The following is a 25,796-nucleotide window of genomic DNA, read 5'->3' on the forward strand; positions in this document are numbered from 1 at the left end:
TAGAAAAATAGAAGGTACATAACAAAAAGAAGTATCATCCTTGTGTATTACCATATACAGTATAGGTGATTTAAAAAGGATCACTTGATTTATTTTTAATGAGCGCCTGTTGTGTGTCAGATGCTGTGCTAATCACAATATTCAAAACCCTTGTTTAAAAAAATATCGTAGTACGAATTTTATTTCTAAAAAGTAATTATCATTCAGGATGAAAACTTAGAATCAAGGAATGAGAAATGGATTTTCAGAGGGGGGCACCCTGAGATTCAGGGACTCCATACAGGAAAGGATGTGGGAGCAGATTCTTGTCACGTGAATGGGCGTTTGACCTGCGTGGAAGGAAGGAAGTTTCAGACACACTCTGAAGGTGCGTTTGGAGACGAGCTTGCACCCCCACTGGTGAGAGTGGACCATGGGTGGTGTCCTTGCACAAGGGGGTGGTTTGTAGGGAAGGACAGGAGATGCCTTGAGGCTCGCTCTTTTGTCAATGTTGCACATTCTTGGCAAAGACCTCTCCTCCCCTTTAGGACTCTCCTTTCCCTATATATTAGAATAAAATTTTAATATTTAAATAAGAGTTTTGAACTGATTTTAATATTTCATCTCTACAAGAGTTGAATAGAACTAAGCAGGGAAAAATAAACTCTAAACCGACTGCTTACCACTTGGAAGACTTTTTATGGGACAAAATTTTGTGATTTAAAAACGTTTTCCGTTTCATTAATTATCTTAAAAAAAGAGAGAGAAAGAAATGTGATTCCCAAATGGGGATAACAGTTTGGAGAAAAATTGCCTTCAATTGGAGTTTTTTTGGTAGTAATTGCCTCACGTTTTCTCTTAGGGGACTGCTATTTTCATCTTTGTGCGTTTTCTGGGTTAGAAAAGCAATCGATTTTCTCCTATTGCTCTACATCACTCGGTGAAGGAAGGCCTTCAGTGTCTGTTTTTCTACGCTTTGTTATTATTATGTAATAAGCGATTGGGCACCTCAGGTTGTTTTCTTCCTTTGTTCAGCAGGGAAACCCACTCACCAAGCAGTGCTCCTTGGTCTGTCTTAGCCTTAATGTTGATTATGTGATCCTAATTTGTTTTAAAATGATGCTCAGAATGGCAAGAAAATCAGTGACAACGTGAAAGAGAACATGTGGGATCTGGTTGAGAGAGAATTTTCCTTAAGGCTTTAAGATGAGAAAAGGCGGAGACTGAGCAGATGGGGAGGTGAAGAGAGAAGGAAGAACCACAAGGTGGAATGGGGCTCACTCAGGAAGCGGCAGAGATGTGAATGCTGGGGTAGTTTCATGGGGAACAGAGAGGTGCTGTCCTCTTTCTAGAATTTTCTGTTGGAGCAGATGCAAATGTTAACCCTTTGCTTTGGGAAAGGGAGAGGAAGGAAATAGAAAAGCAGAGAGAAAGTATTTTCTCCTGGCCTGCTCTAGCTCACTTTCAGAACACTTACCTCAGGAACATATTTTCCTTTATTTTCTTCTCTTATGAAAGGAAAATAATACAGGCGTTTTTAGTGTTTTAATTTTTCCCTTTAATTTTTGGGTATGCTATTGCTCCTACTTTATTTCAGTGATTTAGACCAATTTCAAAACTGAGTTTACGAAAAGTTCTTTTCTTATTCTTTGAACCGTATTGCATATTAAAGATATATTTATATACATTGACCCATGAGCTTAATATAGCAGCCTGGATTCCCATATACCTTGATAGGGTCTTACAATTCAGTACTTTATTGTTGACTAATTGTAGCTTTATCTCCTTTGCTAGATTATAAACTCTTTATATCTTATACTTGAATAACGTTGTGTTGGGGGTATCAGAGAAACTCAATAAATGTCATGGTGGTTGACTTTGATGAGATTAATGAGCTATACCAAAACGTTTCTCAAAATATATAACACTTCTTAAATCACACCTAAAGAGGAAATTAATTTCCTTACCACATAGAAAAAGAATAACACCACCAGGTTTGATCCTTTGGGCCTTTCTTTGCTATCTTTGGTTCCTATTAAACAGGAACCTTCCCACGTTTTTGATGGCATAATAACTGAAAGTTAAAACCACCCAAAGAAAGTAACTGTTCAGATTAATTTCATGTCAAATACTAAATCACCAGGTAGGGCTACGTTTTCAAAATCCTTTCCTTATCCTGGCCTTCATGTTTTCATCTCTAGGTTTATACACAAAGAACAAGTATCATGGTCCAGAGGGCATCATTTGTTCAAGATATGGGCATCTAGAATGGAAAAAAAAAAAATCTCTGTGGGGAAAACAATATTACTGAAGGTGTCACAGCATTGCAATGTTAAAGTGATCAACCTTGTTTCAGGTGGTTCCAGTGATACCATAATTTTTACAATGTTTTGTATGTCATGTTATAAGATTGTATGTGTAGAATTCATAGTAAGATAATGTTTCAATAACTTTAAGCATGCTGTGTGCTTGGGATCCAAGTGGTAGAGATCGCTCACTAAGGCCAAACATTTTCCTTAGAGCCGAAAGGTGCCTGCAAGATCATCTGGTCACCTACCTCGTGTTGTTCTTGGGGAAAAGCGGGCGAGTGTCGCTGGTGGTTTATTAACATCACACAACCTAGCAGGATCAGGATTAGAAGTGTGGCTTCTCAAAGCCAAGACCACATTATTTCTATGGAGATACATGGAAGTGTCAGCAGGGGAAGACAAGAAGAGAAGTGGGAAGGATGTTCCTGAGATTTTCTTGGTGTATCACTCTCTCAGTGCCAAACATTCTTAATTCTTACACTTTCCACTTGGAAGGTACACACACAATAATGTCTGGAACGTGCATTCAGCATCAAGCATCTCTCTTCCTCCAATGTGTACCTGTAGAACCTGGATGTTCTGTCTAGTGTATGCTTTACTGTAAATGAAGCAGCTTTCTGTGTGCAGAATCTCTGGGAATTCTCCCGGCTTTCCTCCTTCCTCTCTTTTGAATTTTGACAGATGAGGCTTCTGGAAAACTTATGCATCTTTTTTAGCTTATGCTGTACAATTTCAGCTCCTGGAAATGGTGGCAAAACCAAAAAACTATACCACTTCATTTGAAGCTTTAAAAATTACTATTTTTTGAGGGGAGGCAGCTCAAATGATTATTGAATCAATATATTATTGGTTCTTTTATTTTCTTTTTATCATGAGGTTTTTCTTTCTATTATGATAAAATAAAGAGAAAGGTGCTGGATGCTTTTGGTCTCACATATACTGACCTTCATGTTTTCAAGATGAAAAGGCCAATAGGAAAAGTAAAGAATCAGAGGTTTATTAACATTTCTTTAGTCATCTAGTCTCAAAAATGTATCCTTTCTCTAGATTCCCCCATTCCTGTTTGAGATATTATGATTCTTCACTTTGCCCAAGCTTGACAAAATGGAATTATCTTTGACAACTGTGTCTACTTTGCTCCATTACCAGTTGTAAAATTCCTTCTATCTGTTCCTTCCCGTTGCTTCTTCACCCCAGCTTTGTATTTAGGAGTAACTTAAGGGGAGCAAAATGGTGGATGGGACAAGAGGACTTGCTTCTTTTTATTTAGCTTGTTTATTTGTTTTGGGGTGGCTTGGGTGACCACTGCTTCCATCTGTCTCTCAAATCCTTTATTTCCTCATGCCCAGAATGCTGACTTGAATCTTTCTCCACCTCAATTTTTCCTGTATGCAACAACCAGCATAATCTTCCTAAACAAGACTTTCATCAAGTTATTCTCCAATGACTCCCTAATGCCTACGAGAGCCAGCTACCTTAGGTTGACACCCACGTTCAGCCTCCACATACCTTTCAGAGATTAGTCAATCACGTTTCCTTGCAACTGCAGCAAGAGAGAGGCTCTCTTTTGAATTCCAACCTCCAACCTTGCTCGTGATATCTTTCCTGTAAGTTATGTCCTGCCTTTCCCTATTTGAATCTTACCCTTCTTCAAGGCTTGACTTAAGTCCTACCTTCTCCAAGAAATTTTCTTTGATCATTAGATATTGCAAAACTGTATTTCATCTGATTTAAGCCATCATGAGATAAAAGACACACCACTATTTCATTCACCACTAAGATAGAAAAACAGTTGTCGATTAAACTAGGATGGATTGCTGTCTTCAATTTTTATTTTAAGTGAGAAAGCTCTTTTAGATTTACTTAAACATAGATTTAGAAAAATTACATATCACTCTTGTGCATCTATACAAATATAAATGTAATGAAAGGTTAAGAAATGTCTAAAACTTCTTCTTATTCAGACTCTGAGTCTTCTGGGATTTTCTTTCCATCCACTGTCATTCATTCCATAAGTTGTGATGCTGGTGTTTTCTTGATCTTCCCAGAAGGTGTCAGTGGAAGATTTTCAGAAAACAACCAGGACACACAGTCCTTTCTCAAATGGATCTTCAATGGTTTGTTGACTGTAATATCAAGGTGCTGCAGGGGACCTGTCATGCCATCTGGAGTGACAATCGAGTCTGTACAGACTCTGGCAATGACAACTATGTCATGATTGCTGCTGACCAACAGCAGTTATAAGGGGACGTTGAACATCAGATGCATGCAGTTTCATCATGGTAAAAAGTGGAAAAAATGTGCAACTCAGAATGGATGAAATATGGTGCTTTCTCATCCCATGGAACTCATTTACCATTTTTATATGCTGTCCCTGTATCATTGTTTACAAGGCCATTAAACTGATGAATGTGTTTGATTCCGCTGAGCCTCAGTAAGACATTCTTAGAGATGGAAATCTATGACAAATATGTAGATGGTAACTGGTAAAACTTAGATCCGCTCTTTTCCTTGGGACATACTCAGAAATGAGGAGCAAAATTTCCAGACAGCTCTAGACTGGAATTTGTGGGTTAGGTTAAGTTCCTTGGAAATTTATTCCCTACTTTGATATTGTTATTAACTGTAGTCAAACTTTTTTGCAAATAAAAAATATAGTTGTATCTTTTGTTAGGCGCCTGTGAGGATCCAGGAGTTTTACATATATTTAAATCATCACAAGTCAGGTGGGTTTATTTCTAATGTACAACTTAGGAGACAAAAGCTCCCAGAGCTAGAAGAGGACAGAGCTAGGGTTTAATTCTAGGTCTGTCTGACCCCACTGCTTGCACTTTCCTATTATGCTGCATGGCACAGTTTGTACATACAGGGCTGCAAAGCCCAAAATAGGTGACTTCATAATTTAGGGAGGAGTTTAGGAAATTTCACACTTTGGAATGTAAGTTTAAAATGGCAGTAATTCAGAACACAGATCCAAGTGAAGCTTGCACCTTCTTTTCTTTTTTCATGGCATTTTCACAACTCGTAATTATATTTTATTTATAATTGTGTATTTATTTATACTTATTTGTTTAATATCTTTCCCAAGTGAAGGCAAGAACCATGGTTTTTCATTATTTCTGAGACGTACATTTTTCACATTTTAACATCTGTGCATTCAGAATTCATCTTAACATTGATGTTGTATTTAAGTTTAATAGACAGCATTTTACTTTTTCTCTTTGTGTTCCATAAAATAATTATGCCCCTCACAATGAATGTTTTTTGTGTTTGATTAAATGTGTGCTTTAATTAGCTGCTCTATGCTTAGTACATAGTACAGAGACTGATCCCATAAAAGGCACTCACAAACGTTTGTGCAATGAAGGAATGAATGAATGAAAGTGGAACTTTCAACTTTGCCTGAAGGTATTTGGATTTCTGGATGAAGTCTCCTGCCTACATGAAGCCCATTGTCTACTCTTGTTTTCTTGTTCTGTCTGACTTGAGATTTGTGTATGGCCAGTTTTGTCCGCCTAGAAGGGTACATGATCCATCCAGACAGGCCTGGAGAACTTAGCTTAAGAGTTCCTGTAGGAGGAGCCTCGTCAGCAGAAGCTGTTGCCTGGTGGAAACTACTTGTAGGAAAGCCCTCTGGAGTCTCCCACTGAGCTGTGTTTAGCTCCTCTCCAATGACCAGAAATCAGTTTTATTTCAGGCAGGGAATTGGGTGCAGGTGGGCGGGTGTAGATTCAGGCTTGTGCTTGGCTTTGTTTGTGCTGCTAAAGGACATTTCTCAGCAAGCCTCCCTCAGTGGTCTGGGACCTTCAAGGGAAGACCTTAAGATACCTACCATCTCTACCTTGCCCAAAGGGGGTTGAAATTCAGCCACAGAGGTTGGAAGACTTTACAGTTTACTGTGAAGCCTCGAGAGAGCCATGGTTATGCCTGCCAAACTCAAAATGAATGCCATCAGCCATCTATGGAAATCTTCCCAGAAAGTAACTCTCCCCAAGAGATAACGTTGTAAATGGGCTGCTGATGAAATGAGGATGGTGCCTAAAATACTATTAGGGAAGCACCGATTTAAATGTCACTAATGAAAGATAGGCGGTGATATAATGAATTGTAACCTCTGTCCTGAGGTCATGTATTGACAGAGGATTCTTAGGACTGATACTGAGATGCTGAGCCAGGAGGATGAGAAAATACTGCTATTTGCTGGTGACGTTTCAGCATCCCACAGAGGGGAATGACTTCCAGTCTAGATAGTGTCTTCATTCCTAATTAGAACAGAAAACAGCCGCTTACCAATACCCGGAGGCTGATTTAAAAAATATCCCATAAACAAACTCTACCTTCCTGTGCTCTAGTTGTTTGCTTACCAAATAATACTCAGGTCTAAATGTTGTCTCTTTATCAACCCTACATATGGAGGCCACCCTCCAATGTTGGCTACTGACCAGGCGAATCTCCCAAGTTGAGAGACCAGATTGGCAGTAGGTGTCTTAAAACCGAATTATCATCCTTGCTTTCAAGTTCATCTTGTGAGGTTGATTAGCAGGATATTAGCAGGACGAGGTCCCTGTTTCCTGATTATCCTTGGATGACTTGATTGGATTTGAGTTCCTAAACTGGAATTCCAAGGACTAAATCCTGGATTCAACAAGCCCAACCTTAAATGTCCTACCTTTTATTCGTCTTGCAGAGAGAAATCATATCTACTGGATCTCTCAGATCACGTTGGCTGTGATTTCCCATCGTGTCTTCACAGGAAGGATGATCAAGGTGTTTAGACACATAGAATAAATTACCTTGGTTTATTTGTATGTATAGCTGTGTGAGCACAAGTAATTTATGGACACCATTTGCTATTTGCATATGAAATAGGCTTCTTGTTCTTTATGAGGAGAAAATGGCTCCTTTGGGTCACAATTAGCCTATCTGACAATTAGTCACAATTAGCTACAATGCTGGTGGTTAATTGTGCACGCAAAGTTGTTTAGACAAAGTGAGACTGAATTTCTTCAGTCTTTATTCAGAGCAATTTATTCAGAGCTGTGGCTTCTCTGCTTTCTATTTTGATATGGTTTAACGTTTCTCACTGTTCAAAGAAATTATTCAAATATCTCTATTGACTCCCACCTTATTGTTGGGCGGTGTAGAGAATCAAACGAACCTCAGAAGTGTTGCGACAGAGCAGTTCAAATGTTTGGATTGGTTGATAAACATGATTAAGAGGCACGGTTAAACTGCATAGCATATAAACAGTATTACCCTAACAACACTAGGCTTTGGGACAGAGGAGAGGCTCAAGGGGAGAGACTCTAGAAGGAAAACTTGAATAGTACAGGTGCACTTTTAATTTTCATTTTGTGTGCATGGTGAATAATACATGCAAATTAAAAATGTAAAAGTGAACTTCTGGTCCTCCAGAGGACTCTTCATTTGAAAACCTGTTGGATGATGGGTAGGTCTCCCAGGAGTTAGAAGATCGTTCTGGAAGAGTCCATCAGCTGAACAGGTTGCTGTGATGTTTAGGACTGCTAGGAGACAGCTCTGGAAGCAGAGCGTCACCCGCGTTTTAACGGTAAGGATCTGTCGTCTGTAAGATTGCACGTGGGTCTGGGACTATCATCTCTCACACCTCTGTGGAAAAATACCTAAAATAGTTCAGTTACACACTGGTGAACTTATGAGAAATATATTCGTCTCCTAACTTTTGGAGAGTGCATAAGGCTACATGTTGATATTTCAAATTAAATAAAAAAGGATTGGCGTCTTTAGACATTTCTGTACCTCGCTGCCTAACCTCTAGCTACTTTTAGAAGTACACACTACATCTTCTGGGACGATGCTTGCCTGAGGGAAAAAAACACATTCAAGGTGCTTTTGGGACTTCGCATTCTTTCAGACTCATAAGCTTTTGTTGGCTATGACAGACAGGTAAGGCAGAATCTAGGCTGCGAGCTTTCTAGGCTCTTTGGAATCGCCCCCTTGTTCTATATGCCTGGAAATGAGGTCACAGACCGTGAGATGCAAGGATGTAGGTTTGGAGTCACACTGAGGAATGAGCTTCCCCAGCATTGGGCTCAGCTCAGCAGCTCTTTATTATGCAAGTGCAGAGACAAGCATTTGGAACCTCTTCCCCTGCTGATTAATGTCAGAAGAAAATGGAGGTTTCTCTAGGACTCCCTTCTCCACTTTGACCCATGCTTCCTCAGGGCTTGATCACCGTATCTTTTATGCATCCCCAACAGCCCAGATGATTCCATCTAGCCTTGCAGCCTGTTTCCCCGACAAAACAGCAGGAATGCTATCTCTGCATCTTCTATGCATATTTCTAGAATGTTTCTGCATTCATTCTGCCACCTGCCACCCTCCACTTCCCTGAGCCCCATGATTCTGCTGCATCCTTCCCAAGGTTGACATCTTCCAGCCAAGCCCTTGAACTAGTTTGCCTGCAAACACTTATTCATTCTTTAGGACCAAGTGCAAGCGTCGCCTCCTCTGAGAAGCCTCCCCGACACTTTGAGGAGGAGGTGAGAGTTCTTTCCCTCTGCCCTCTCAGTACTTCACTTCCGCGGAGCCCTTGTCACATCACTGTAGTGAAATGACGTTTGTCTACCTGTCTCTTTCCCTCCCTAGATTGTGAGTTCCTGAAGGACAGGGGTGATGTTCTCTCCATTTTTATACAGCTGTTCATTAATGCGGAGCCTGATACTAATACCCCTCAATTTGTGCTTGCGCAATAAATGGAATGAATTGAAATTTTCTCATCTGGATGTTTTTCCTGTCCTTTACTACTGAGTCTAAAACATTAACATCAATGATAAAATCTTGAGTATAATTATTGAATTAGAGTCTTCCTTGGCAGGAGCTACCTTTTGGGAGTAAGCTAAGTTTTTTGGAAGTTTCAAGATATGTTTAGGACGCTGGTTCTGTTCACACCACTGAAGTACGATATTAACAGAATTACGTTAATCATGTTGCAGTATATTATGTAAATAATTACATGTTTTCAATTTAGTGCACTGATATGACAATTTGTTAAATGATAAAGTCGTGAACTAAATAACCAATGGCAAAGACTCCAAAACTACTTAACGTATAAATCTGTTTTTATTTAATTTTGGTCTGGAACTATTACTTTAATGGTGCTATATTGTAACTAGGTTATTGTCATATAATGACTCACTTTAGCCAGAATATATGTGCAAGTAACAACCAAACGTAACATAAGCTCTATGGCGTTAGAAAAGTCAAGCCACATATCCTTTTTCCTGTATAATAACCACAAATGCTTTTCAATGAAAAAACTTGAAATAATTCTGTTTATATTCACTCACTTATTTGCAAAAATATGGTCCAGATATGATATCTGCCTTCTTTATGCTTTTCTCATAAAGAATGCTTAGTACCAAGTTACAAGTGTACAATGGACACGAATTCCAGACTTGTGGATTCTGTTATTCTTTCTTTCCCTAAAATTAAACCGAAATGTATAATTTTGTTGGTTGACTTTGTTGACTTCCAGAAAAAAAACAACTTGCAACATTTATGACAGCCCTCGACTTAAATTCATCTACTTGCAGAGCTGGTTTTAAAATGAAGGAAAGTACTCCCCCTGCTGTGGGGATGTGTGGTGTTCTGTTTTACGCTGTGTTTATTTCTGCTGGGGAATACTGCTGCTCATCGAGTTTCAGGTTGCTGGGTTTCTCTAAACAGGGATTTGCGTGGGAGTAGAGACTGTGGGGGGACAGAGAGGGCATGCTGCTCTGGGGAGGCTCAGCTCCTTCCTCTGCTGAGCAACTCTGCAGGGAGGCGGCCAGTGCCCCCGTGGGAGTGCACAGTAGAAGCCAAGGCAGAAAAGAAACTTTGCTTTCAGAGAGCGTTTGAAAGCTGAAAGGATGTCAGTTTTGCTATTCTCTGGCAAAATAGCCAAACCGGTTTCAGTATCCTGTGTTAATCAGGTCTGGGCTTGTTTGGCTCAGCAAAGAGATTTCAAATATACAGGGCAAAAGAGTTTCCTTGGAGCTTCAGGAGGTCAACGGCTCTAGGATTTAGCTAGTGAGCGGGGAGGGTACAGATGCTGCTTGTTAATACCCAGGTGAATACTCTTGAGCCTGAATGAGATAATGCCCAAGATACCCATGTGGTAATCATGTCATAGCTAGACCCCGGGGAATGTAACTCTAAGTGTAAAATTCACCCATTCCACAAATATCCATTAAATGCCTACTTTGTGCCAGACTCTGTGCCCCACGAAATGTCAGGGTAGAGTACGTCTCAATCTCATGGAGTTTAGAGACGAAACTTGTTCTATCAATTTTTCCACAACTCTAGGAACGAAAAAAAAAAAAGAGATCTAGAGTTGGAGGGACCCAAAATTTATGCCCCTGGACTTTCTCTATTAAGTTCCTACCTCAAGTGAGAACCTGGTAGAATGAATCGATCATGATCAATTCATAAAATGATTTCCTTTGGAGAAGTGTGCTTGCTGGGCTGCATGTTAGAATCCCCAGGCGGGCTTTTGAGAAATACCAACACCAAGGGCCCACTCAGGACAAGGGAAGTCAGTGTTTCTTGGGGGTGGGAGGCCCAGGCATCAGTATTTCAAGGCTCCCAGGTGATTCTAATGAACAGCCAGCTTTAAGCATTTTGGTTTATTTTGATAAATAGGGGTAGTTTGGAAATTTCACCCCTGAGTCATATATAAAGTGAAGTGGCATATTATATTTTGTCAGCCTATGGGTGAAAGCCACTTGAATTATATGGCCCCTGCTGCCAGAGGGAACTCTTGGAATTCTGTGAGAGAGGTATTCCTGATTTTGGAGTAAAACCACTGTGGGGTTGCGGGAAGATAGAATATATGCCCCTGTGAAGGCCTGATAAATCTTGACCAGGAGCGGAAATTTGGTGTGCAGAAAATGACAAGTTAGAATTTGGATGATGGATCTTGTGGGGAGAGGAGGCTGTGGTGATGGGGATACCCCTAGAACAGGTTTTGGGGCGGCTTGGCTGAAAAAATCCCATGTGGTAAAAGCTAAAGAGGGGACCTTTTATTTGCTTGGAAAGAACGACAGATAAGGGAGTTAGTCAATGGGGAGATTTAGAGGCCCTGAAAACTCCAGCGAAAAGAGACAAGATTCCAGAACTTACTTTTCTGACACAAGAAAATGGATGGGACCTTCGCTGTTTAAGTGCTATCTCTTAGCAATGGAGGGAGAGTGCAGCTCTTGTCAAATAAAGGAGGGCTTCACTGTAGCACCTGCTGTGAGTGGATCAGCCAGCGTGGAGTGTCTTTTCCCTCCAGAAACCACTTTGCTGAAGTGCTCTTAATGTGGGGAGACGCGCAACACTTCCTCTGCAGCTGTGGCCCTTCACCTGGAGAAACGAAATGAAAGAGGACTAAGAGGCGAGACGTGAAAAGTACAGTTAGGAGTTGAGAGTTGCTGAATTGTGGTTCTCCCAGCCAATTAAGAGCGGGTTTGGATGGTCCAGGAAGCATCACGCGGCAGCCTCTCTCAGAGAGGAAATAGGGCCCTGTGGGTTAAAATGAAGATGCTGGAAGACGAGGACGGAGGTTTTTCTTCGTTGGAAGACATGGAAATTGGGTTAAGTTTGTAGAGAGGGCTCTACATGGAAATGAGTAGGAGAAATTGCTTCTCTCAGTTTCTGTAATTCGACGTGTTTAAATGGGATGTAGGCTAAGTGAGGTTAGGTATATTTGCTGTAATTTGAGGGAGAGCTATGACCCATACTAACTGTAGAATTTCATGCAGTGCTTTATGCTCAAGTCACAACAGCATCGAAGATCTGGGAGCTTATTGACTGAACTCTGAGCCTGCAATCATGGACTCACATTGAACCAGAATAATTTGTTCCAGCCCTTAATTACTTGAGAGTGACTTGTGAAATGATTAACTTGGTTAATTTATCCACTGATCAGGTATCAGTTGAGACTCTCCTCTCTGCCAGGCACTGTTCCGGGCCGTGGGGTATTGCAAAAATCCAAGTAGAAAATATCGCTCACTGTGGAGCTGACACTCTTGTAGGAATGGTGAGATTCAGTTGATATTTATCTTATTTGACTGCTCAGGTGGTAAGAAGGATCAGGTTAGGTATAGGGCAGATAGGTGAGCTGAACCAGCCTGGGCCATTTGGATATCCTCCTTTAAAAAAGAAAAGAAATACAAATTTTACAAGTAACCAGGCATTTCAGCTGGGCATATACTTTGAGTAGTTTTCCTTTCTGCTCCTGAATTTGCCCAGATTCATCCACAGTTGGGGGAAATGGAATAGAGTGAAGTTAGCTGGCCTAAAATGATCAAACACTGTCCTTGGCCTCTTTCGCTACATGTTTCCTTGAGTGATTAATTATCTGTGGACTTGAGATTGATGTTGGGAACCAAATCGAAATCAGTCTCAGAGGTATTTACTTTGGTGATTTAAGATAAGGAGTTTCAACTGTAATTCATAGACTCCACATTATTCACCGTTATCTCTGGTGGGGATTTTAATCAATGTTATACTGTCTTCTACTTAACTGTTTGTTACACTGCTATATGCATACATATACATAAAAGAACAAAACACCCACATCAAATAAGTATAAATATATTCATTGAAAAATATGCAACAGACCCTCATTAAAACTGATTTCTTTTTCTTTCTCAGATTCAGAAATGCAATAAGGCTAATTGTGTTGCCTAGAAAAACTGATTTTTTTAAGCAAAGAAATATTTTTTTGGCTGAAGAACCCATTCCTTGCCCCTCTCACTTTGCTGTTCAAAGGCCTCGTATGAGGATCTAATGTATTCAGTATGAAGTAGATAAAAGTGAAGCTGTTCAGGAGGAAGCAGCCATGGGCCGGGGACGCACGGAGCCCAATCTACCAGCTGCCCAAGCAGGGAGCTCACCTCCCAGGCACTTTTAGGAGTCAAGGGTGGGGTGGAGAGTTGCCATTCACTGAGACACAAGAGTGTGGTGGGAAAGCTGGACACAGGGTGTGCCAGTTGGAAGCAGCAGTCCATCCTGGCCCTAAAATATCACTGATATAACTCTGAAAATGGTAGTACCTTAACTCTGGTCTCTACCCACTATAACTCATGAAACGTATACGGGGTCTAGAGTGCCCTAGATAACCCTTGAGTGGAAATTTAAAGAAAACATGTTGGGACTGGCCCCATGGCCAAGTGGTTAAGTTTGTGTGCTCCACTTTGCTGGCCTGGGGTTCGCCAGTTGGGATCTTGGGCGTGGACCTATGCACTGTTCGTCAGGCCATGGTATGGTGGCATCCCGCATGAAGGAACTAGAATGACCTACAGCTAGGATATACAACTATGCACTGGGGCTTTGGGAAGAAAAAAAAGAGGAAGATTGGCAGCAGATGTTAGCTCAGGGCCTATCTCCTCACCAAAAAAAAAAAGTGATAAATCTTGATATTCTGTGCCCTCGATATGATGTGGTGAAAATGGCACTAAAAAAAAAGAAAATATGTTTATGGAATATCAACTTGAATGGACGCAAACTTTTTAGTTGCCTGGGACACCCTGCATCCTGTCTTGGCCCTCCAGACACCCCAGGGCTTGATCCCCAGCCCTGCCACTTACTTGGCTGTGTGCTCTTGGGAAAATTGTTAATAGTTCATAGTCTTGATTTCCTGATGTGGAGATGATAATGTCTGCTTTGCAGGGCTTTTGTGACAATGAAACCTAAACACAGTAAGTAAATGATGACTAGCAGATCCATAGCTAGCAATGTAACCAGGAGAAACAGAGCAAAATGCCCCCTAACACCTTTAGGAGGGTTGGGGAAGAGATTGTCTCTGCTCAGCCACAAAGGGGCTCCTAGACCTGACAGCTCCATCCTCCACTTCTGGCTGCCAGTGGCATCAATGGGGTGGGCCTAGATCAGAGACAAAGTTGCCAACAGGGCTTTCTAAGGGTAGAGGGAGCTTAAACATTTGTACAATTAAGAAATCGTGCTAAAAAGGTTTTGCTTCATCTAAATTTTGATGTCCAAGGTCAAAGCCTTGGCCATGCCATTTAAATTCAAGTGCTGATTAGTATTGTCTCAAGACTGCACCCAATTTAGTCTTCACAAATACCTTTTGAGTTTGGACTTTTCTCTCCATTTTACAGGCAAGGGTAAGGTCTCTCACGTAGTTGGGGATTATCAACCTAGAACCAAAATGAAATGTGTGTAGTTCGTACACAGTTTATACCCAACCGTGTAGACCTGGGCTTGGGTTCTACAGAGTGAAAGGCAAAGGTTAGTATATCAAAAAAATTGGATGGGTGGGTTTGTCATGAGAAAAACTCACAGAGCTTCCTCATGAAAGTATGTGACATTGGGTCTTCACTGAGATTTGTATTTTAAAATCTCAAGTCTCTGGTCTGTTTTAACTTTTGAACCAATGAGAAGCAGCCCAAATGTTAGAGAAGGAATGGAGCTTAGCTGTCACTTAGTCCAACACTTTGATTTTGGAGTTGTGGAAACTGAAGCCTGGAGAGATTAAATGACAGATGCAAAGTCTTGCAATTAGTGGCAGATTAGGACCAGAACCTATGACCCCACTCTGACACCAGGGCTTGATTGTTGCCCGGCCTTGAAAGCTGCGCTTGTTTCTCGTGAGGTAGCACGTCTATCACTCTCGCATTCCAAGGTGGTAGTAATATACCCTGTCACCAAATTGCAGAAAGAGTTTAATACTGTTCTCGATTCCTTTGGACCGTGAATAGGTTTCTGGCCATCCTCCCCACTCCTGTCAGCTGGTGCTTGCTCATGCAGCGCCAAACAGTTTTAATGTGACTTAAAAAAATTCTATAATTTCCTTGTTGCTGTCACCCTGCCCTCATTCTCCAAGTGTTCTAAACATTTCAAAGGCCAGCAGGACGAGCCACCTCTGGACGGCTAGTCATCTGACTGCTTGTGGCTGCAGTTCCTTAGCAGCCAGAAAGCTGTGGGTTTAAGTTTATGGACTGACAATGCACTGACCGGATCACTAAATATTTGTTTGGCGTTGTTAACTTTTTGTGCTAAAAAAAAGTCCCTTATTGTACCAGGATACCTTAGTACAAGGCAATGAAAGTTGAGATTGATAAACATTGTGGTCTTTTGTCTGCATGGCACTGGGGTTTACTTCATATTACTTGCCATTAGGAGATAGAACAGTTTATGTAAGAACATATTCAATGCTGAATGTGCTTTTTAATACAGCTCTGAAGGCATTTACTGTAAACACACATTGATGATTTGCTTTGTATACATAAGCTGCTTTTGGAAGTGTTTTTCCTCTGGGATATTGAAATAAAAATAGAATAATTAGTGTTCTGTTTTAGGGACCAATCTCTCCTTTCCTACATTAGAGTATATAAATATATATATTTTAAAAAATATATGTATCTTCTTTTCCTTTGGAATCTTATAAAATCAGGTCATGGAGTAATGTGTTGCCATGGCAGAATCTTATTTAAGCGTCTGTATTCTTTGCAAGCCTTCGGTTGCTTTACGTCCTGACTCTTGGGGCTTTCTGTTTCTTCTCTTTCTTCTTGGCCACCCAGCATTTGCCATCTCATTGTTTTGTTGCTCAGTTCCTGGCACCCCCGGTTGCCTATCGTGTTCTCAAGCTGCTGAAGACATTTAGTACAAACTCAGAGAGGTCACTTGAGAAAAGCCTTTTATTCCTCCCTGCTAAGAAGGTAGAAAACAGTCAAAACAACAGGAGATCTTCCTGATTTTAGCCACATTTGAAAAGAGATTTAAATTTACTTCTATGTGACGTTTCTGGACTATATACTTTGTGTCAGGACCTGTGTCAGTTCCTTTTTAGAGAAATGGCAAGAATATAGGTAAATTGTTTATTTTTTTAAACTTAAATGCCCCCTCCATCCGTACCCCCAATTCATTCTTCTCTCAAGTAGTCCTTTCAGGCTCAGAAAAATGTGTGTAAATTGCATAGGTCTGGTGATGGCCTTTCAATCACTTTGAAATCTCTAACTTTTTCCTTTCTACTTTTTCTTAAGTCTTTTGTATCTTAAAAAATTCTCCTCTGACTCTAAATTCCTCTCTATCTACTAGTACCACACCTCTTTCCTTTATAGTCATGTTTCTGGAAAGGGTATTTTATATTCAATATCTTTGTATTTCTCTTTTCCCAATCCTCTTTTTCTCAAATCTACATTCATTTGCTTTCTGTCCAACCAATGAAATTATTCTCATGAGGATTACTCTATCTCTGCTGCATAACAAACCATACCAGAACTTGATTGCTTACAGCAGCAACAACTGTCTATGCTCTCTCTTGGGTGGGTGACTGGGCTCAGCCAGGTAGTTCTTCTGTTTCACATGGCATTGGCTGGGTTACGGTCATCTGTAGGCTTCACTAGGTTGGAATGTCCAAGACAGCTTGAGAGTTGGTGTGGGGGTGTCAGCCAGGAGGTTGGCTGGGCCTGTTGACCAGAATGCCTTGGTTGTTCGCTGTGTGGTCTCGCACTGTGGCTTGGACTTCTCACAGCCTGGTGGCTGGGTTCCAAGGGGGCATTCCCAAGTGCAAAGGCAGAAGACAAAGGTGTCTTAAGGACTAGCCTGAGGAGTTTTACAGTCTCACTTCTCTCCTCATTCTTTTGATCAAAACTGGTCACAGAGCCAATAAAACTCAAGAGGAAGGGAAATAGAGTTAATCCCTTGATGGGTTGGTGGCATGATCACATTGCAAAAGAGCTGTGGGATGCTGCAGCCATCTTGTAAACACAGTTGCTAAGGATATCCTACTTGACTCAACCAATCCTCCATAACATTAGAACTATTGGCCATTCTCCATGGTTACTGGTGCTGCTGCCTCCTGGTTCCCTTTCTATCCCTCTGCCTGCTTATCTTCAGCCTTCTCCATTTGTTCTTCTTTCCCTCCCTATTCCTGGCATGTTAGTGTTCCCCAAGGTTCTTTACCTTCTTGTCTTTTCATTTTCCATTTCTTTCTTAGAAAGTCATATCCACCCTCATGGTTTAAACTTTGATTTATTCATTCATTTGACAAATATTTATTGAATAACTAGTATGCATATACCACCTGCACAACCCCAAAAGATACCATTTACATTGGAGTTTTTATCTTGGCTGTCCATGTCTGTGCTTATTTCCAGCATATCTATTTTATATCATAACAATAGTTCTCAGTGGGGGGTGATTTTGCCCTACAGGGGATGTTTGGTAATGTCTGGAGACATTTTTCATTTTCAAAACTCAGTCTTGGGGAGCTACTGGCGTCTAGAAGGTAGAAACCAAAGCTGCTGCTAACTACCTCCAGTACGTAGGACTGCCCCTCACAGCAAGAATGATCTGGCCCATAATGCCAATTGTGCTAAGTTGAGAACCTCTGTCTCTATCTGTATCTGCAGTGCAATTTCTCCTTGAGCTCCAGATCCACATTCCCAGTGGTCTGTCTCTCTCAGGCTCTAGGAATGCCACCATGATCCACCTGATTGGCCTTCCTCCCTCCAGGCTCACATCACTCCAACCCACTTTGCACAGTGCTGTCAGAAGTACTGATTTTTTGATGTAGCACAGACAGCTAAACATCTCTCCTGATTTGAAACTCATCAGGGATCCGCCATGGACTTCAGATAATGTTTAAACTTTCTAATGTGGTCCACAAGATATTTTATGATTGGATTTCTTTCTCATTTCCCATTGTATCTTTCTAGTCCTTTTTAGTTCAGCCATCCTGCCTGCCCTGTGGTTTCCAGAATGTGCTGTGCTTTCTTATGCCTCTTGACCTTTACATGTGCAGAAATGCCCCTATGGCAGGGAGTGTGGCCATCTCTCCTTCAACTCTAGGCTCAAGCCACCTCTTCCTGCAAGTTTTCCTGTATCGCTCCCTCCTATTCCTCAGCCCCAGGCTAGAGTGGGGGCTCCTCCTTTTTGTTCCTTCTCTGAAGACCCATAAATGCCCCTGCCTATGTCTCATTCCCCTGTAACAACCATAATGCCCTCCTGTTGTATTTGCTTTTTCTGCTTATGGCCTGCCAACCAGACTGGGAACTTTTTTGAGGTCACTGGATTGCCTTTGCCTCTACAGTGCTTGTACAGGTTTGGGGTTTAATAACTGTTTGTTAAATAAAAGAAGGCATCCAGGGGGACCACTTCTCCTCTTCCAAGTAGGAGCTACTTGGTGTTAAAGATACTGCACTTAATTCAAGAAATGAATTGGAAGTTGCATATTTACCAATGGTATAATGGTTGAATAAATTATGGTGAATCCATGTTGTTAAATATTTTTCAGCTATCATATAGGTTGGAATAGTCTGAATTAAACCAGAAAGAAGTCTGTGATGTATAATTAAGGGAAAAATGCACGAAAAAATTTTTATGGTATGATATAAAGAAGACACACATCTCTATACGTTTGTATATGTTTGAGCATTGCGCATATGGAAAGATATGCTTCAAACTGCCAACCTTGTTTACATTGCCTCATTATTGTAATTAACAATCAACAGTTAAAAAGTAAGCAATGGTATTCAGAAATTAGTTTCAAGACCAGATATGAACTTGTAGATAAACAATAAAGATAGGAGATAGTGTATAAGAATATTACTTTAGTAGCTTAGGGAATGTTTACAAAGTGGTATCTCTTTTCTTGTGTGTATATTGAATGCTTATGTATGCATAGAAATAAGTCTGTAAAGATTTAGAACAAAATATTAGCAGTAATACTTTCTGGGTGGCAGATGATTTTTATTTATTCTTTTGGCTTATCTGTATTATTTAATTTCAGAACAATGAGCACATCTTATTTTCATAATAGAAATAACATTCTCTCTAAAAATAGAAGATAGTACAAAAAGAACTGGTACCGTTTCACTATCTCTTATCTGAACACTCAAGACTTGAGAAAGCAACACTAGTATGAAGTTATTACAAAATGAATCCATTTGAGAACAGCAGTTACTACATAAGATTTTTGTTCCTTTCTTGTAGCAACGACTGAAGGAAGAGAAGGAAGCCAAGCGGGCACGTTTGGATGGTCGGCATGACTACCTGTTTGCCATTGTAGCTTCCTGCGTGGACCTGAACAAAACTGAAGTGGAAGATGCCATTCTCGAGGGGAATCAGGTGCGATGCATTTGAGTTCTCACTGACTTGATTACAGAGGGCGCAGAGGGTCTGTTGACACTGTCCTATGTCAGGATCCATGCTGAGCCTCAGAGGAGGGCATCTGTTTTGACATGGACAGGACTCCATTCTGACTCTGTAAAAGTGATGGCAGGATAAGCTTAGGGCTCTCCAGCTCTCCATGTTGAATGGGAACTTATAATTGTCATTTGAGTTCCACGATTCTGACCATGATGTCTGCATCTCTCTATATCCAGTGAAGCCCGGCTGAGGTACCATTTTGGAACCAGAGGTTGCAGAACAGAATCTCCTCTCAGCTACTAATTTATCTTTTTTGGCGTTTATCCTGTTCTAATCTGGGAGATTGAATTGTGCCGTAGTTTCCTGGATTTGACTTTGGTTTGGCAGCTGAATCTTGTTTCTTTTTCTTCCTGACCTTGATTTCCATTTTCTGCCATGATTTCCCTCTAAAACCTGGGATATAATTTGCTTGGTGATTTGACCATGGATGGGGAAGACAAAACTCGGGGAAGATATAATTTCCTGGGGCTGTAAGGAAGGCCTCCCAGGACGCCTGTGATCACTCCTGAAGTTTTTTTACATTTAAAAAGAGAGAAAGTGGGCTCAGCCCCGTGGCCTAGTGGTTAAGTTCAGCACTCTCTCCTTTGGTGGCCAGGGTTGGGTTCTCAAGAGCAGACCTACTCCACTCATTGGTGGCCATGCTGTGGCAGTGACCCACGTTCAAAATAGTGGATGATTGGCACAAATGTTAGCTTAGGGTCAATCTTCCTCAAGCAAAAAGAGGAAGATTGGCAATGGCTGTTAGCTCGGGGTGAATCTTCCTCAGGAAAAAGAAAAAAGAAAGCAAACAAGGAAGCCCTTTTTGTTGTCAGGGATGTCACACTGTTGATAATGCTTTTCAGTAGTAGGCTTGTAAATGTTTAACAACCAGCTTTGGGAAAGAGGGTGGAGGGAGGCACTATTTTGAGTATTTGCTGATTTCCATGGCCCCAACCATGGCTGATTCCAACCTACCAACATGGTGTTACTAAATGCTAAGTTGGGAACTGTTGTGATCAGTTGGCTGCCGTGAGCCAGTATGAGCCAGCTCCAGCATTCAACTGGCTTTGTACCTTCCTACTGTGCCACTCTGGTGGGGTTAATAGGAAGCAGTGGAACAATTAAGGGTGGACAACACTCAAATGGTTAAACTACAGGATGAATCAATCAGGAGTTGAAGAAATGTCCTTTTCTTCCTCTTTTTCCTCTTCATCACAGCTAACATTTATTGCATATTTACCATGTGTCAGTCTCTGTTCTAAGTGATTTTCATCTTATATACCATTTAGTCTTCATAATACCAGGAGGTAGATAATGTTATTCCTCAAAAATTAGGCATAGAGGGAGAGAAGGTTACACACCCTGCTTCCCAATTCAGACATCTGGATTTGGGATAATACAGGTGGAATAAATGAGTAAAAGTTCTGAACTGTAGGAAGCCCAAGTCAAACTGCCATATCATATTCAGGACCCAGAAGTGTCAGAACCTGGAGGGGTAAAGGCAGCATGCTAGCTCAGGCTCAGAAGCAAGGCTAGGGAGGTAGGACTTTCAATACTGGCCCTGGTGGAAGTATCTTCTTTACCACATTCTTTACTTGGAAGTTAATCTCAGTGACTCCATCCTGCTCATCCTCATGGCATCCTCAACCAAGGAAATGTGACAAGGAAAACAGAGCAACTTGCTTTTCCTTATACATGATGGTTTTATTTATAACATGGTAGAAATTGAAGGAGGCTCATTTTCAAACTTAAATTTCAGCTAGATTTTATCCTTTAAAAAATTTTTATCTTAAATTGTGGTAAAATACAACATGAAATTTACAATCTTCAACATTTTCTAAGTGTACAGTTCAGTAGTGTTAAGTACACTGACATTGTTGTGCAAGCAATCTTCAGAACTCTTTTCATCTAGCAAAACTGCAACTCTATGCCACTAAACAACAACCCCCTCTCCTCCTTCCGCTGCCCCCTGGAAACCACCCTTCTACTTTCTGTCTCTACGAATTTGCCTGCTTTAGATATAGCCTACAAGTGGAGTCATACAGTATTTGTCTTTTTGTGATGGCTTATTTCACTTAACAAAGTGTCCTCAAGTTTCATTCATATTGTAACATGTGTCAGAATTTCCCTCCTTTTTAAGGCTAAATAATATTCCATCATATGTATATAGTGCATTTTGCGTATCCATTCATCTGTCAGTAAGCAGTTGGGTTGCTTCCCCCTTTTGGTTACTGTGAATAATGCGGCTATGAACATGAGTGTGCAAATATCTCTTCGAGATCCTGCTTTCAATTCTTTCGGGTATACTCAGAAAAGGAATTGCTGAATCATATAGTAATTCTGTTTTTAATTTTTTGAGGAACTGCCATACTGTTTTTCACAGTAGCCTCACCATTTTACATTCCCACCAATAGTATACAAGGGTTCCAATTTCTCCACATCCTTGCCAACATTTGTTGTTTTCTGTTTTTTTGATAGTAGCTATCCTAATGGGTGTGTAGATTTTATAGTTTTTCTTCTCATTTGAATTCCAAACTGTACTATTTCATTCAACATAAGACCCTCAAGGACCATCCATGTTGTCACAAATGGCCGGATTTCATCATTTCTCATGGCTGAGTAGTACTCCATTGTGTATAAATATCACATCTTCTTTATCCATTCGTTCCTTGATGGGCACCTAGGTTGCTTCCAAGTCTTAGCTATTGTGAATAATGCTGCAATGAACATAGGGGTGTCAGTATCTTTATGCCTTTGCACTTTCAAGTTCTTTGGATAAATACCCAGCAGTGGGATAGCTGGATCATATGGTAGATCTATTCTTAATTTTCTGAGGATACTCCATACTGCTTTCCATAGTGGCTGCACCAGTTTTCACTCCCACCAGCAGTGGGAGAAAGTCAAATACCGTACGATCTCACTGATAAGTAGCAGATAAAAACAACGAAAAACAAACACTTAGCAATGGAGACTGGATTGGTGGTTACCATGGGGGAAGGAAGGGAGAGGGAAAAAGGAGTGATTAGGCTCATATGTGAGGGGATGGACTATAATCAGTTTTTGGGTGGTGAACATGATGTAATCTACACAGAATTCGAAATATATTACGATGTACATCTGAAAGCTATATATTGTCATAATCCAATGTTACTGCAATAAAAAAATTAAAAAAATTAAAAAAACAAAAACAAAAAACTCTACTATTGACTATGTGTGGAAGTGCTTCCATTGGTAGCAGGCCGGTTGACTGACTTCTAGACATGCAGTGAACCTCAGGGGCGGGGCTAAATTCCAGGCTGCTGTTAGATGAGTGTTCTGTAGTCATGTGTGTTCTCATGGCAGTTTTCAGTGATTATTGCAATTTCATTGTAATTATCCCTAGTGTGTTAGACTGGGTTTTGAAAGGTTTGTTCTCTCTTTCTGATCTGCAATTGAGTGACAGTGAAACATCTATATTTATATCTGCTATCAACAGCTTAACACTTTAGGAAATTAGTGAACAAAGAGGGACAGTCTCTTCAAACGTGTGTATATAGCAAATATTTTTATGATTAATGGAATTACTTCTTTAAATTGGATCTTCGCTATGGTGAGACCTTTATTCTTTCATGGTTTTTATGTTGAAAAATATATGATCCCATCTATGTGGTTTGGATTAGATGCAGTCCCATCTGAATAAGAAAGCTGGTAGTAAATGCCGATTAACACAGTTTCTACGTCAGAACAAAGTCCCTGCCTTGCCTTTCCTTTCCCCCAGATTGAAAGAATCGATCAGCTTTTTGCTGCTGGAGGCCTTCGTCACCTCATGTTTTACTATCAGGACGTGGACGTGGCAGAAACAGGTATCCAAATTTGATGTGACATGACATAACCCAGAAATGTGTTGTTCGGCTTATCCAAGGATGGCATGAAGGAGGGCCGCTGTGAGAACTTCCGCCCTGGGAGGTGGGACAGGTGGGGAGCCGCGAGGTGTGGAGGGTGAGGCCCCAGGGGAACAGGTTCTATTTTCAGCCCAAGCAAAGGGGACAGATAATGGTGAGTATTTAGCCTGGTTATTCTAACTTTATTTGGGATGTTTTGTTTCCTTTTGCAAGCTGTGCTGGTGATTGGTGAATAATAAAGTAGTTTGCATTTTGAGACTTCCTTTCCTTACATGCTAGTTCATTCTACGTAGTTATGTTCTAGGACTTCTTATGGCCATCTGTGTTTTCTCTAGATAGGCACTATTTCCTTTAAACATTGGAATTGTTGCCAATAAGTGTAACATGAGTTTTCCAGTTAAATATCATATTATGTTTATTTTCTACTGACTGTGACTCAAACTGTAATACTGAGTGACAAGTTCAGGCATTTTCACTTAAGAAAAATTTCAGATCTTTGTGTGGATTCAACTGGCATATCCCCATTCAACTTTTATGTGGATTCATATAAGTTTAAAGCCAAAGTAGGGACATAAACAAATATATTATGACTGTATTAAAATATCATATGCAGTCCTTTTATGACCTTTTTGAAGAAAGGGAAAATAGTTATTGCTGTTGGCATATAGTATGACTATGTTTCTTTGTTTAAAAACTGAGGAAATTATATATGCATACTCCAAATGACTGGCATTTTCTCCAAATTATCATCTGATATTTTGTGGTTAGAAAATCCATTACATTTCTAGTGAAAAATCAAAACAAGACAGAAGTTTTGAATTCTATCCCCAAATGTAAGCCTAAGCTCAGTTCACCCATGGACTAGGCACTGAGTGAGTCTGGCCTTTGTGTATCAACCTTACATTGAACAAGAAGAGTTCATGGGATGTAAACATAAACGGAGGTTTATTTTTGTTTCCTACTCTCCCTTTAAAGCTTTTCAGTGGGAGTAGCTTTTCTTCTGAACTTGGATTAAAATTCAGACAATCCCATGACTTTCTGGATATTTTTGGATAAGAAGAATTCCTATGGTCACTTCAGATTACAGACACAATTTCAATTCAGAAACTGAGAATACCTAGTTAATCAAAACTAGTTGATCTAAAGTTAAATATTCCCCACTCTTGGCCCTCCCTCTTTCTTTCATCCCCTCTCCCTCGCAGCAGGGGCCTCTGAAGGTCGGGATTTGCCATGGGAGAGGAGCGTGGGGTCCTCCTCTGTTTCCTGAACTTATCCCTACCCCTTGTCCACATCATGTTAATCACAGTTTCTGACTGTGTCAGGCTCAAAGCAGGACAGACACAAGAGGTAAGACGTGTCAGGGAAGTTTTTGCTTGAGTGGCACTATCTTGAGCTGGCTGACCTGGCTTTCCCTGGGCCTTGCTCAGATGAGAAAACTCAGGCACAGAAAGATTAAGTGACTTACCCAAGGTCACATGGCTGGGAAGTGCAGCCTGAGACTGGAGCCCTGGGAGTCTGACTCTAGAGCCCACACTGTTCACCACGCTGCTCTCCTGCCTCTGCATGATCCTGACTCTAGCAATATACTGAAGGGCCAGCCAGACTATGACAGAGGATGAGAAGCAGGGGGAGTGGAGGGCTGCAGTTTTGTAGTCAGAGATGGTTTTTGATCTTGGCTCTGCTACGTGTTGTCTGTGTGACTTGGGACAGGTCACAGCTGCCTTCAGGTTTGTAGTAAGTTTTAATAACAAAGTGTCAAGCAGAGGGTCTGACACACAGCACCAATAGATGCTGTCCCCTCCCTCTCCCCTTCTCACTGTCTCCTCTCTCTCCCCTTCTCATCTCCTTCTCATCATTGAAGATGGAGAGATGACTTTTACAGCTGTAGCAAGAATCTGCTCTGGACCAAACTCTCTTATTCCTGTGCCTCCCATTCCTGTTTTTTTCCTGGAGCAACAATTTTGAAATGAACCTATGATCTAGAATCAAACAGATCCTTTTAGATCCCTTTAGAGTTCAGGTTATAGATTGCCCAGATGGTGGACCTCCTAGGGCACATGGACAAGGCAGCATGACAGTATTTTAACAAGAAAATTTCATTCCAAGAGGCAACCATGTGGACTGTATATAGCATTTGTGAAACTAAAATTCTTTTGCATTTGTAGGACAACTTGGCTCTCCCACAGGAGTAAATTCTATTTCTGGAAAGATTAAAAAACCTAAGGTGTTTGTGACCGAGGGAAAAGATGTTGCTCTTACAGGGGTATGTGTCTTCTTCATCAGGACCGACCCTTCCAGAGCCATCACCCCTGAGAACATCCATCGGGTAAGGGGCAAAAGCAATCCTTTACCCCGAATTACCAAAATCACATAAATTTTACAAAAACATCCTTCCCTATGGAGACAACCATTGTGTTCATTAAATATTTAAAACTACTTTCAAAGAATTATTCTTAAAAGCATTTAAAAC

The 25,796-nt window shown here is 40.8% G+C and overlaps 1 protein-coding gene across 2 annotated transcripts in view; it reads left to right on the top strand.

Moving 5' to 3' along the window:
* DNAH5 (dynein axonemal heavy chain 5) overlaps positions 1-25,796 on the top strand; it is a 267,250-nt gene that overhangs the window by 39,080 nt on the left and 202,374 nt on the right. The window contains exons 1-4 of one of the 2 annotated variants that reach the window (XM_023625834.2): positions 7,543-7,857; positions 19,251-19,385; positions 23,203-23,287; positions 25,492-25,652. In XM_023625834.2, the coding sequence (XP_023481602.2) occupies positions 7,801-7,857; positions 19,251-19,385; positions 23,203-23,287; positions 25,492-25,652 (438 nt within the window). In that variant the 5' untranslated portion in view covers positions 7,543-7,800. Of the gene's footprint in view, positions 1-7,542; positions 7,858-19,250; positions 19,386-23,202; positions 23,288-25,491; positions 25,653-25,796 lie in introns of those variants that run through there. The other variant, XM_023625835.2, reaches the window with a different exon arrangement.

This window comes from Equus caballus, chromosome 21, assembly GCF_041296265.1.
Source record: "Equus caballus isolate H_3958 breed thoroughbred chromosome 21, TB-T2T, whole genome shotgun sequence".
NCBI classification, from domain to species: domain Eukaryota; kingdom Metazoa; phylum Chordata; class Mammalia; order Perissodactyla; family Equidae; genus Equus; species Equus caballus.